General features: G+C 45.7%; 1 protein-coding gene across 1 annotated transcript in view; it reads right to left on the reverse strand.

Moving 5' to 3' along the window:
- ADAMTS12 (ADAM metallopeptidase with thrombospondin type 1 motif 12) overlaps positions 1–13,813 on the reverse strand; it is a 574,502-nt gene that overhangs the window by 246,050 nt on the left and 314,639 nt on the right. The window contains exon 5 of the mRNA XM_075847593.1: positions 1,835–2,031. Within this exon, the coding sequence (XP_075703708.1) occupies positions 1,835–2,031 (197 nt within the window). The remainder of the gene's footprint in view (positions 1–1,834; positions 2,032–13,813) is intronic.

Below are 13,813 nucleotides of genomic sequence, written 5' to 3' on the forward strand. Positions count from 1 at the left end.
ACGCCCATAGGTAATCAGTCTTCACCTGAGTCTATGTCTCTGAGACTGACTCCAGCTTCCACCACTCAGGCTGGCAGGCTTAGGAGTGGGAGAGCCTATCGCAGCCTGGCCAGACTCAGCTAGCTCCCACCCTCTGTCTATTTATACCTGCCTTTCCTGTTCCTCCTTGCTTGTGATTCTTTCCGTGTGGTTTCCTGGCCCAGCTACAGCTCCTACTATTTGATCCTGCTCCATACTGACCCTGGCTTACTGACTACTCTTCTGCTCTGCGTTTGGTACCTCGTGCTCTCCTGGTTTGACTTGGCTCGTTCACCACTCTGGTTGCTCACGGTGTTGCCGTGGGCAAATGCCCCTTTCCCTTTGCTGTGTATTCCCTTGTATGTTTGTCTCGTGCACTTACTGAGCATAGGGACCGCCGCCCAGTTGTACCCCGTCGCCTAGGGCGGGTCGTTGCAAGTAGGCAGGGACAGAGTGGCGGGTAGATTAGGGCTTACTTGTTCGTTTCCCTACCCCCGTCGTTACAAGTAGTGATAATAATAATAATAATAATGATAATAATAATAATAAAGTAATAATAATAATAAAAATAAAGTAGTAATAATAATAGTAATAATAATAATAGTAGCATTAATAATAATTATAATAATAAGGCCTCATGCACACTTCCGTCGGCCGTTTAAAGGCCGTTATTGATGGTCCCGTCACACACGGGCTGCACACGGATGGCTTCCGTGTGCAGCCCGGTGTTTCACTGACCAAATTCAATGAGAAGGCCGAGATTGTTCCGTCAAAAATGGGCAGGAGTAGAACCTGCCCTACTTTTGACAGAACGGCCGCACGGTTTCGTTAAAACAACGGAAGTGTGCGTGGCCGCATTGAAATTAATGGGTTCAGGGTGCTGTCCGTGACAACAACCTGTCACCTAATGTGACAAAGGAGTGATCTGTAATCTATGGGGGAACCTGGCCACAAGTGTTAATTTCCCCTGCAGCACCGCCACAGGACAAATTAAGAATTAGGGCACATTCACACGTGGCGGAATTGCTTTGGAATTCCGCTGTGGACAGTCCGCAGTGGTATTCTCCAGCGGCCGTTTTTTTTCATTTCTTTCTATACGTTTTTAGGAAGGTTAGTTCAGACGTTGCAGAAAATAACTGTGCGGAAATTAGGCTGCAGAGCAGAATTTTCCCTCCGCAGCATGCTCATTACATTGCGGAGAAGAAGCAAAATTTCACTGCGGATTTCAGCCTTTGCAATGCAAAAACTGAAATCTGGGGCAAGTCCTCTGTGATATCTGAAACGTCTGAATTACCTGTCAAATATGCAAATGTTGTTGCAGATTCATTGCGTAATTGCGCCAAATCTGCACCAACATTTGCAGCGGAAAAATTCCGCCACATCTGAACGGCACGTGTGCCTATTAAAATCAGTCACCTGTCAGTGTAATGCATTGACATGGAGATTCCAGAGTAAGACACACTCCTTGTAGCCAGTCTCTGCTCCAGCTAACAATGAGGGTCCTGGTTCAGGGACCTTCTCTATTAACTCTGACTCACCCAATATGATATATAAACATGAGTTTTCAAAACAGACATATATTATAGTGAGGTTTGTAGCGTAAATAACCTGATTGAAACAAAGAAACTATAAAACTAAATTCTGATATATCTATTTCTTTCTTTCTCATATCTATCTATCTATCTATCTATCTATCTATCTATCTATCTATCTATCTATCTATCTATCTATCTATCTATCTATCTATCTATCTATCTATCTATCTATCTATCTATCTATCTATCTATCTATCTATCTATCTATCTACAGAACATACCATATTCATGACAGTAAAGATGTACGATTCTACACTCTCACTTCCGTGATATTCAATCATTTTGGTGTCAGCAACCACCAGAGTTTCCACCCATCGTTCTTTGCTGACCGACCGCATAGAAATTCTTCTGGTTTTCAAATGCGTCCTCTCCCATTTTTCCCTTTGGCGTTCTTGCTGGAGAACAGAGCTGAAATTATCTAAAAAAAAAAAAACATGAAAATTCTTCAATGAAATATAAAAAAATATGTATAGACGATATTTTATATTTTTTAAATAAATTATTTATTTTTGAAATTTGGGTAATAACAAGGGTACATTTGGAATTTGGGTAGTGATAGGGATACATACATTGAGGAAAAAGGGAAGGGGAAATTAATACACTCAATAGAAACAATAAAAACAGTAAACAGTACACAATAGACATTAATAGAGTTTCTCTGCTGAACGAATAGTTAAATTAGATTCCAAATTGTGTTGCCAGTCGTAAAAATCTCAATATTATTAAACTTATCTAAACCATCAAGAGAATATATTCAAGTTTGCTGAAGCAACGAAACATGTCCAAGTTTCCCAGATTTTCTGAATCATCTTATTTTCTTATATGAATTGATGATATTTATCTCACTCAACCATTCTGGAACTCGTGGGGGATCTTCCTCTCTCCAATTTCTGTCAATACTAATTTTAATGGTTTCTTTTTAACACGAGGGTCGGAGATGAATAAAGAGAAGGAGCAGAAAAAAATATAATGAACCATACAACAGCTACTGGAGTCATGGGACTTGAAGGTCCCAGAGGTGGAATGCCATCCTACCAAACATTTATGGCATATCCTATGGATACGTCATAGATATCTAAAACGGGAATATACCTTTAAAGGTTGTCCCATCATAAACAACCTCTTACAAATGAGAGCCACTATGGCGAACAACGGATTTTTCCAGGGGAGATTGCGGCCAGCTAGGAAATGTAGTTTTACATAGTGGCTATTCAGATGCATGGCCATATGGACGGGCTGAGTTTGCCAAAGCGAGAGCCACTGCGGCTCTGTCAGGAGACCTCTATCTACAGGGTGGGCCATTTATATGGATACACATAAATAAAATGGGAATGGTTGGTGATATTAACTTCCTGTTTGTGGCACATTAGTATATGGGAGGGGGGAAACTTTTCAAGCTGGGTGTTGACCATGGTGGCCATTTTGAAGTCGGCCATTTTGTATCCAACTTTAGTTTTTTCAATGGGAAGAGGGTCATGTGACACATCAAACTTATCAAGAATTTCACAAGAAAAACAATGGTGTGCTTGGTTTTAACGTTACTTTATTCTTTCATGAGTTATTTACAAGTTTCTGACCACTTATAAAATGTGTTCAAAGTGCTGCCCATTGTGTTGGATTGTCAATGCAACCCTCTTCTCCCACTCTTTACACACTGATAGCAACACCGCAGAAGAAATGCCTCCCGATCTGACCCCCTTAGACTTTTATCTTTGGGGTCATCTGAAGGCAATTGTCTATGCTGTGAAGATACGAGATGTGCAGCAACTGAAACTACGGATACTGGAAGCCTGTGCTAGCATTTCTTCTGCGGTGTTGCTATCAGTGTGTGAAGAGTGGGAGAAGAGGGTTGCATTGACAATCCAACACAATGGGCAGCACTTTGAACACATTTTATCAGTGGTCAGAAACTTGTAAATAACTCATGAAAGAATAAAGTAACGTTAAAACCAAGCACACCATTGTTTTTCTTGTGAAATTCTCGATAAGTTTGATGTGTCACATGACCCTCTTCCCATTAAAAAAACTAAAGTTGGATACAAAATGGCTGACTTCAAAATGGCCACCATGGTCAACACCCAGCTTGAAAAGTTTCCCCCCTCCCATATACTAATGTGCCACAAACAGGAAGCTAATATCACCAACCATTCCCATTTTATTCAGGTGTATCCATATAAATGGCCCACCCTGTATTAATGATATAGAGGATGGGATTAATAGCACTATTTCTATTTTTGCAGATGACACCAAGCTATGTAATATAGTTCAGTCTATGGAAGATGTTCATGAATTGCAGGCAGATTTAAACAAACTAAGTGTTTGGGCGTCCACTTGGCAAATGAAGTTTAATGTAGATAAATGTAAAGTTATGCATCTGGGTACCAACAACCTGCATGTATCATATGTCCTAGGGGGAGCTACACTGGCGGATTTCACTTGTTGAGAAGGATCTGGGTGTACTTGTAAATCATAAACTCAATAACAGCATGCAGTGTCAATCAGCTGCTTCAAAGGCCAGCAGGATATTGTCGTGTATTAAAAGAGGCATGGACTCGCGGGACAGGGATGTAATATTACCACTTTACAAAGCATTAGTGAGGCCTCATCTAGAATATGCAGTTCAGTTCTGGGCTCCAGTTCATAGAAAGGATGCCCTGGAGTTGGAAAAAATACAAAGAAGAGCAACGAAGCTAATTAGGGGCATGGAGAATTTAAGTTATGAGGAAAGATTTAAAGAATGAAACCTATTTAGCCTTGAAAAAAGACGACTAAGGGGGGACATGATTCACTTATATAAATATATTAATGGCACATACAAAAAATATGGTGAAATCCTGTTCCTTGTAAAACCCCCTCAAAAAACAAGGGGGCACTCCCTCCGTCTGGAGAAACAAAGGTTCAAGCTGCAGAGGCGACAAGGCTTCTTTACAGTGAGAACTGTGAATCTATGGAATAGCCTACCGCAGGAGCTGGTCACAGCAGGGACAGTAGATGGCTTTAAAAAAGGGTTAGATAATTTCCTAGAACAAAAAAATATTAGCTCCTATGTGTAGAAATTTTTCCTTCCCTTTTCCCTTCCCTTGGTTGAACTTGATGGACATGTGTCTTTTTTCAGCCGTACTAACTATGTAACTATGTAACTATGTAACTATGACATCCATATGGCCTAATGGGACATATAGACAGGAGTCATCCTGTTATATTGCTTTATGTGATAATGTTGAAGGGTCTCTGAATTTTAATCCCGTAAATGTCCCATTGGTGTTTTCTTATTTCTCGATCTGATGTAATACCATAGTGACAATATCTAGCAGCAGCTCTACGTGTTTCAGCACTATTCCCACCTGACTTCAGACAGACGTTTCACAATGACAAATATCTGATAAGTAATTTACTTGATGTGAGAACAGGTTGATGTTCTGCATAAATAATTTGCTGAGATCATGACCCGAAAAAGAATCAGAAGTGATTTTCCTACTAAATTCATGTATTTTTCAGAATGATGATGATTGTGTGTGTTCAGGTTATTTGCAGACAAGCATTAAAAAGTTCTATTACATGCCCCCTCTTTCTTTACTTCCCCAGCTAGTTTTAAGGGGTTCTCCAAGCTTTTTAAAAAAAATTGGCCAATGCACGAGGGATGCACATACTCACCCCACAGATCCCAGTCGTTTTAGTGCCGCCACTCTGTTCCTCCCCGCCACTGTGTATTGACCTAACTGCAGCGATGATGTGCCCGTATACCCACGTGATCGCTGCAGCTAATCGCTGGTCTACGCAATCCTGTGCCGTATACCCACTGAGGCCTGCGATTGGCTGCAGCGATCAAGTGGATGTACAAGCACATAATCGCTGCAGCTATGTCAATACATAGCAACGAGGAAGGACGGAAGCGGCAGCACTGGAACGACATTGATCCGTGAATTGTGCAACGGCTCTTTTTTTTTTTGCCATCCCTCCTATCCCTGGGCAATTTTATAAATAGCTCGGAAAACCCCTTTAACCCCTTGCCGCCGCAGGAATTTTTTATTTTTTTGTTTTATATTTTTCCCCTCACCTTCCAAAAACATTTGTATTTTTTCATTGCAGTAGGTGGGTTTGTTTTTTGCAGGACGTGTTACAAAGAACAAATCTTTGTAGAGTGGAATGGGAAAAAACGGTGATTCCTCCATAGTTTTTTAGGTTTTGTTTTCACCGTGCAGTAAAAATTACATGCTAACTTTATTCTGCAGGTCAATACGATTACGGAGATATTAAATTGATATAGTTTTTATTATATTTAACTACTTTTACACAGTAAAAACTAAATGTTAAAAAAAAAAGTATTTTGTCTCGCTATGTATATTCTAAGACCCATAACTTTTTAATTTCTCCGTCGATAAAGCGGTGTGAGGACTAGTTTTTGCCGGATGATCTGTATTTTTTATTGGTACCATTCAAGGGTACATGCATCTTTTAGATCACTTATTATTTCCTTTTTTGATGGAGGCAAAATGACCAAAAACAGCAATTCCGGCGTTTACCGTGCAGGTTAAATAATGTTATTATGTAACAGTTTTTTGTATATAAAATAAAAAATTAGATTTTTTTTTTTATAAGTTGTATTTATATTGCAGTATATTGTGTTTTATACCGGCTCCTATTAACCCCTGACTTTGGCAGAGTGTCATAGGAGCATGAAGATGGCAGAACTGGGGTACTTCATTAGGTCTCCAGGCTGTCAAGATAACCCTCGGCACTGCGCGATCACATTTTAGTGGGGGCTGATAAAATGACGGAGGGGTTCACCTTTCTCTTTCTAATTGCTTTGATGCTGTGGTCGCTATTGACAGTGACATCTAAGTGGTTCAACGGTTGGGATTGTAATTACCTCTGATACCAGCTGTTGTAGCGAGGTGTCACATACAGCCGACACCCGCTGTGTATGGAGCGGGCTCCATACTCACCTTGAGCCAAATTCATACTCACTCTTCCCGCTATGATGTAACTTTACAAATAAATGTTGGTGTCACGAAGGGTCTGTGGACCCACTGGGCCGTACCGCCTTGGCGGTAAAGCAGCTGGCCAACAGGGCGCAGGTGAATGTCTATAGTTTGTATAGGTACCTGTGGCAGCTCAGACAGCAGCAGGGCAGGCTCGGTTTGGACTAGGTAGACGTCAGGCGAGGTGAAGCAGGTCAGACGTGGAATACAGCACCACACGACTTTGGCACAACACAGTGCTCGACCAGGATGGTATGGAATGCAAGAAACAGGAACAGGTACTGGAACAGATACAGGAACAGGAAACAGGAACACACTAGGAGGCCATCACATAGACAAACTAGGAAACATCAACAACGCTCAGGCATAGAAGCACGGGGCTGGACCCCTTTTATAGTCCAAGGTGCTCACGGGTCAAAGTTCATCAAAAGTCTAGTATGCGTGCTGCACCTTTAAGAGCGGGTATGAGCGTGCGCGCACACCCTACGGGATACGGCTGAGGTGAGTGGAAGCGGGCGCTGGCGTCTCCTGAGGAGGAGGCTGGGGCCAGAGCTTGCCGACTCGTGGTTCTTGCTGTCAGGAGGGGATTGGAGCTGACAGCCCGCAGCCACGGACATTACAGTATCCCCCCTCTTACGCCCCCTCTTCTTGGGACCAGAGCGAGAGAGAAACTTCTTCAGAAGAGTAGGAGCATTGAGGTTCTCCTCTGGCTCCCAAGACCTTTCTTCAGGACCAAACCCCCTCCAATCCACCAAATAAAAGGTCTTTCCTCTCACTTTTTTGGTGTCCAGGATCTCCTGAACGTCAAAGGTGTCTGAAGGGCCGCTGGAGGCAGTCACAGGGCTAGGAGTCTTGGTGTAGTGGTTCAGAAAGACTGGCTTCAGGAGGGAGACATGGAAGGAGTTGGGGATCTTGAGGGTAGGAGGCAGCCGAAGCTTGTAGGCGACAGCGTTGATCTGCTGTAGGATCTCGAAGGGTCCGAGGAACCTGGGAGCAAATTTGCATGATGGCACCCTTAGTCGGATATTCCTGGAAGACAGCCAGACCCTCATGCCAGGAAGAAACTGAGGAGGTTCTCTTCTCCTTGTGTCAGCCTTCCATTTCATGCGGTCGACTGCCATTAGGATGGAGGATCGAGTCTGCTGCCAGATCTGTAGGAAGTCTCTAAAAGCGGAGTCAGCCGCTGGAACCTCGGAAGTATCGGGCACCAGGAGAGGAATTTGTGGGTGCTGGCCGTAAACAATGAAGAACGGTGTATTCCTTGTGGACTCGCTGGTGTGAACCCCCCGATCAGACAAAATATGCTGCGGCAAGCTGTGCAGGCAAAATATGTGTTGGATGAACAGCTTGGCCAACTGAGGAGCAGAAGGAAGACCGGTCAGAGAGAGGCAGGTCCGTAATAAAGTCCATAGCTATATGTTGCCAGGGAGCATTGGGCAAAGGCAATGGCTGGAACAGACAAGCAGGTCATACAGAACAGGAAGAAACAAAGTCCATAATGTCCTTGGGCAGCGTGGGCCACCAGAATTGACGAGCAATCATATCCCGGGTCTTACGGACCCCCGTGTGACCTGTCAGTCTAGATGAGTGTCCCCAGCGGAGGTTTCTTTCCCGATCAGCCAGGCGCACAAAAGTCCTCCCTGGAAAAATGTCCCCAACTTGCAGGGTATAGACAAAGATAATGCAAGACGGGTCAATAATATTCTGTGGACGCTCCAAGGTGTCTTCCATCTCGAAAGACCAGGACAAGGCATCAGCCCTCACATTCTTGTCGACCGGGCGATAATGGAACTCAAACTGGAACCTTGTAAAGAACCGTGACCACCTGGCCTGACGAGGGTTCAGCCGTTGGGCCGTCTGGATGTAGGTCAGATTCTTGTGGTCTGTAAAAATTAGGATCGGATGAGCTGCACCCACTAGTAGATGTCTCCACTCTTCCTGGGCCAATTTGATGGCCAGTAACTCCCGATCCCCAATCGAGTAGTTGCGTTCTGCGGAAGAGTAGAGCTTAGAGAAATATCCACATACCCTTGACTTGCCCTTGGGACCTCTCTGGAACAGGAGTGCACCAGCACCAACAGAGGATGCGTCCACCTCCAATGAGAACTGCAGAGAGCCATCCGGATGATGGAGGATAGAGGCTGACGTGAAGGCACTCTTCAGGCTATTGAATGCGGACTCTGCTTTGGGAGTCCACACCTTGGCGTTCATACCCTTCTTAGTGAGGTTAGAGATGGGAGAACTCAGCAAGGAGAAGTTTGGAATAAACTGCCTGTAAAAATTAGCGAATCCCAAAACGCAATGTATGGCCCTCAAGCCTTGAGGACGTGGCCATTCCAGAACAGACTTTACCTTCTCAGGATCCATCTCAAGACCTCGATTCGAGACGATGTAGCCCAGGAAGGGTAGAGCATCTCTGTCAAAAATGCACTTCTCCAACTTGGCATACAGACGATTCTCCATTAACCGTAGCAGAACTTGATGGAGATGTCTCTGGTGCGTCATAGGATCTTGAGAAAAAATCGAGATGTCATCAAGGTAGACTACTACACAAACATAGAGGAGGTCACAGAAAATGTCATTAACAAACTCCTGGAAGACCGCAGGAGCATTACACAGGCCGAAGGGTATTACTAGATACTCATAGTGTCCATCACGGGTGTTAAATGCAGTCTTCCATTCATTACCCTGGCGAATCCGAATTAGGTTGTAAGCCCCACGCCGGTCCAGCTTAGAAAAAATCTTGGCACCACGTATACCAGTTCAGAGATCAGTGGCAACAGATACTTATTTTTCACCGTGATTTGGTTGAGACCTCGGTAGTCGATACAAGGACGAAGAGAGCAAACTTTCTTTTTGACAAAGAAGAACCCGGCTCCTGCAGGGGAGGAAGACTTTCGTATGAAGCCCCTCTCCAAGTTCTCTTTCACATAAGCGGACTTGGACATAGTCTCTGGCAAGGAGAGAGAATATACCCTACCACGGGGAAGGGATGCACCTGGAATCAGCTCGATAGGGCAGTCATACACCTGATGTGGAGGCAAAGTCTCCACCTCCCTCTTGCTGAGGATGTCCGAAAATGCAGCATAATGACTCGGCAATCCTGCTAATGACCGAGACAGCGAAGGCTGAGCCGAACCAATCTGCACCAGGCAACGGCCTTGACACTCAGGGCCCCACTGGAGAACTTCTCCAGAATTCCAGTCCAGGACTGGGGCATGCAGTCGGAGCCAAGGTAGGCCCAGCAACACAGGGTTAACAGCTTTGGATAGCACATAGAAAGGCAGAAGTTCGGAGTGAAGGGCTTCCACTTGGAGCCTCAGCGGCTTGGTCAGAGCTATAACTGGGTCTGGCAGAGGTAGTCCATTTACTGAAGAAACTGCCAACGGGTTCTCCAAAGGGGTGGTGGGTAATTGCAGAAGGTCCACCAGTTCTCTACGGATTAAATTAGCAGCGGATCCAGAGTCCAGATACGCAGAGACCTGATGCGTTCTTTCACCGGACACTATGGTCACAGGTATTGACAATCTAGACGGAAATACATTTTTACCCAAGGTTGTCACTCCTAGCAACCCTAAGTTCTGGGATCTTTGGGGACACAGGCGCACGAGATGGCCACCGAGGCCGCAAAAAATACAGGGTCTAGACTTGTGTCTGCGTTGTCTCTCCTGGGTGGATAACTTACACTGGTCCATTATCACCGACTCCTTAGGAGGATCGACATCTGTGGACAGCAGGGGTTGCTGCAAAGTAGGAGCCAGACTGGGAAGGGCTCCCTCCCGTCGAACCTCTTGGAGGCTTTCTTGGATCCCTATATCAATCCGGGCAGACAGAAGGATGAGGTCATCCAGGGTAGACGGCAGATCCCGAGCGGCAAGTTCGTCGTTAATTTTAGGAGCCAGTCCATGCCAGAAGGCAGCCACCAGAGCCTCATTGTTCCATAACAGCTCTCCCGCCAGGGTGCGGAAGTGGATGGCGTACTCACTCATGGAGGTGTCTCCTGGGCGTAGGTTAACCAAAGAGGCCGCTGCAGATGAGACCCATCCAGGCTCCTCAAACACCATGCGAAAAGTCCGGAGGATGGCTGGGCAGTCACGGGTCTCTGGTCCTTGTCTCTCCCAGATAGGGTTCGCCCATGCAAGAGCCTTGCCAGTGAGAAGGGAGATAATGAAAGCGACCCTTGCGCCGTCAGATGAAAATGTCCTATTATACAGGCTGAAGTGGATATGACACTGATTCAGAAATCCATGACAGGTATTTGCTTCTCCATCATAGCGGTCAGGAAGTGGCAAAGAAACACGTGGGTCAACACTGCCAAGAGGTGTAGTCTGAGGATCAACATTGCCAGGAGGTGTAGTAGGAGGAACAGCAGCTTGTGCCTCCTGCCGACGTGCAAGAATGTTCAACGCCTGGAGGAGTTGGTCCTGTCGAGACCAGAGGTCTAGCATATCCGCTCGCATCCCTCGAGACGTCGTCATAGTCTTGAATCGACCAGCGGGGTTCATGGCCTGAGCGTACTGTCACGAAGGATCTGTGGACCCACTGGGCCGGACCGCCTTGGCAGTAAGGCAGATGGCCAGCAGGGCGAAGGTGAATGTCTATAGTTCGTATCGGTGCCTGTGGCAGCTCAGACAGCAGCAGGGCAGGCTCGGCTTGGACTAGGCAGCAGGTAGACTTCAGGCGAGGTAAAGCAGGTCAGACGTGGAATACAGCATGACACGGCTTTGGCACAGCACAGTGCTCGACCAGGATGGTATGGAATGCAAGGAACAGGAACAGGAACTGGAACAGGTACAGGAACATGAAACAGGAAACAGGAACACACTAGGAGGCCATCACATAGACAAACTAGGAAACATCAACAACACTCAGGCATAGAAGTGGGGGCTGGACCCCTCTTATAGTCATGGGTACTCACGGGTCAAAGTTCATCAAAAGTCCGGTACGCACACTGCCCCTTTAAGAGCGGACAGGAGCGTGCGCGCGCACCCTATGGGATCTGGTGAGTGGAAGTGGGCGCTGGCGTCTCCTGAGGAGGAGGCTGGGGGATTGGAGCTGACAGCCAGCAGCCACGGACATTACAGTTGGGAAGAGGTTGAAGATACATTTAGCTGATGTTTACCCCAGATCGGTTGTGTATAATATAAAAATACTCTCTTTTTAATATATATTTTCACCTTTTATCATCATCTTATTGTTATCTTAAAAAATTCTGTCTCGATTGATTCTTAGTATATCTTTATAGCAGTTAGGGCTTTGTTTCTCCAAATACTCTGCATACACAAAGATTTTAAACCTGACATTTTAGCTGCCTGTAGCCAGATGGTATTGAACTACTATCAGACTAGCAAAAATGTCCCCCTCCCAATGTAATCTCCACGGCTGCGGAGAAGTCGGCTCCCTGTGTCACATTTTGTGGACTTTCCCCAGTTACTAAAATACATTGGAAACATGTGGAAAGATGGATCCAGGTCTAACTGAATCTCCATATCAGCTTGTCCCCTTGAATGCCCTGATTTTGAATGTTTCTAAAAAGCAACATAAACTACTGACATTTTTTTTTTCTGCTGCAAAAAGGATTATTGCTGTAAATTGGAAATCTCATTCCATCCCCTTTTAAAAAAAACTATTCAAAAGTGTAAAAAATATTCCAGGCCTTGAAGGTGTAATAGTATTTTTGGAAGACAAAATTACTTGATATATGGCTGATCACAACTGCAGGACTTCTCTCAGTTAATATAAGGATTCTCTGGCTAACTGCTCTCCTCTTTTTTCTTTCAAACACCCATGACCTGCCTTCTAGTTGTTACTAAATTTTTTAAGTAATTTCTGAATTTGCTGTTTTTTATTCCTTCACCGTTCCTTCCTACATTCTTGCTTTCTGTCTTTCCAATTTTCCTTCCAAATTTTTTTTATAAAAACGTGATTGGGTACATCATTGTCTTATTTGAATATAAGTCTAGTTTTTTTGGTGTTTCACACACTGTTAAAAAATACTCAAAATAAAAAAAAATTCTAGCTTGCAGTCACCACTAGAGGGAGCTGAGGAGTTCACTGCATACTGTTATATAGTTGAGTTCAAGGTAAATACAGTATGCTGTAAACTCCTAAGCTCCCTCTAGGGGTGGTTGCAGGCAGCAATCATTTTATTGTTTAACTCTATGGAACATGATTTCCTAAGGCGGGATTCACACGACAGGGTTTCCCGGCCGGGTGCCGGCCGTTCATAAATCGGCCGACACCCGGCTGCATTAGGAATAATAGACCCCTAATGGGGCTATTCAGATAACCGATTTTTTGACGGCCGGGAAAAAGGGGGCCTTTTTTTGCTCCCTGTAGGAGTCGGAATCCCCAATCCCTGGCCGGGGATTGGGGATTCCGCTACAGGAGAAGTGAGTGACTACACTGTCCATATATGGACACAGCGAAGTCACTCACTTCTGCAGCGGAATCCCCGACTCTATTGCCGGGGATGCCGCTACAGGAGAAGTGCGTGACTACACTGTTCATATATGGACACAGCGAAGTTACGCACTTCTGCAGCGGAATCCCCGACTCTATGGCCGGGGATGCCGCTACAGGAGAAGTGCGTGACTACACTGTCCATATATGGACACAGCGAAGTCACGCACTTCTGCAGCGGAATCCCCGACTCTATGGCCGGGGATTCCGCTACAGGAGAAGTGAGTGACTACACTATCCTTATATATGGACACAATGACGTCACTCACTTCTGAAGCGGAATTCCCGACCTGTGGCAGGGAATTCCTCTTCAGGAGAAGTCAGTGACTACACTGTCCATATATGGACATTGAAGTCAGTGACTTCTCCTGGAAGGGGGGGGGGATGGGTGCAACCTACAGGGGGCTGTGTGGCATCACCTACAGGGGGCTGTGTGACATCACCTACAGGGGGCAGGGTGGCATCACCTACAGGGGGCAGGGTGGCATCACCTACAGGGGGCAGGGTGGGTGGCATCACCTACAGGGGGCTGGGTGGCATCACCTGCAGGGGGCAGGGTGGCATCACCTACATGGGGCAGGGTGGCATCACCTACAGGGGGCAGGGTGGCATCACCTACAGGAGGCAGGGTGGCATCACCTACAAGGGGCAGGGTGGCATCACCTACAGGGGGCAGGGTGGCATCACCTACAGGGGGCAGGGTGGGTGGCATCACCTACAGGGGGCTGGGTGGCATCGCCTGCAGGGGGCAGGGTG

The sequence above is a fragment of the Rhinoderma darwinii genome, chromosome 1, assembly GCF_050947455.1.
Source record: "Rhinoderma darwinii isolate aRhiDar2 chromosome 1, aRhiDar2.hap1, whole genome shotgun sequence".
In the NCBI taxonomy this organism is placed as follows: domain Eukaryota; kingdom Metazoa; phylum Chordata; class Amphibia; order Anura; family Rhinodermatidae; genus Rhinoderma; species Rhinoderma darwinii.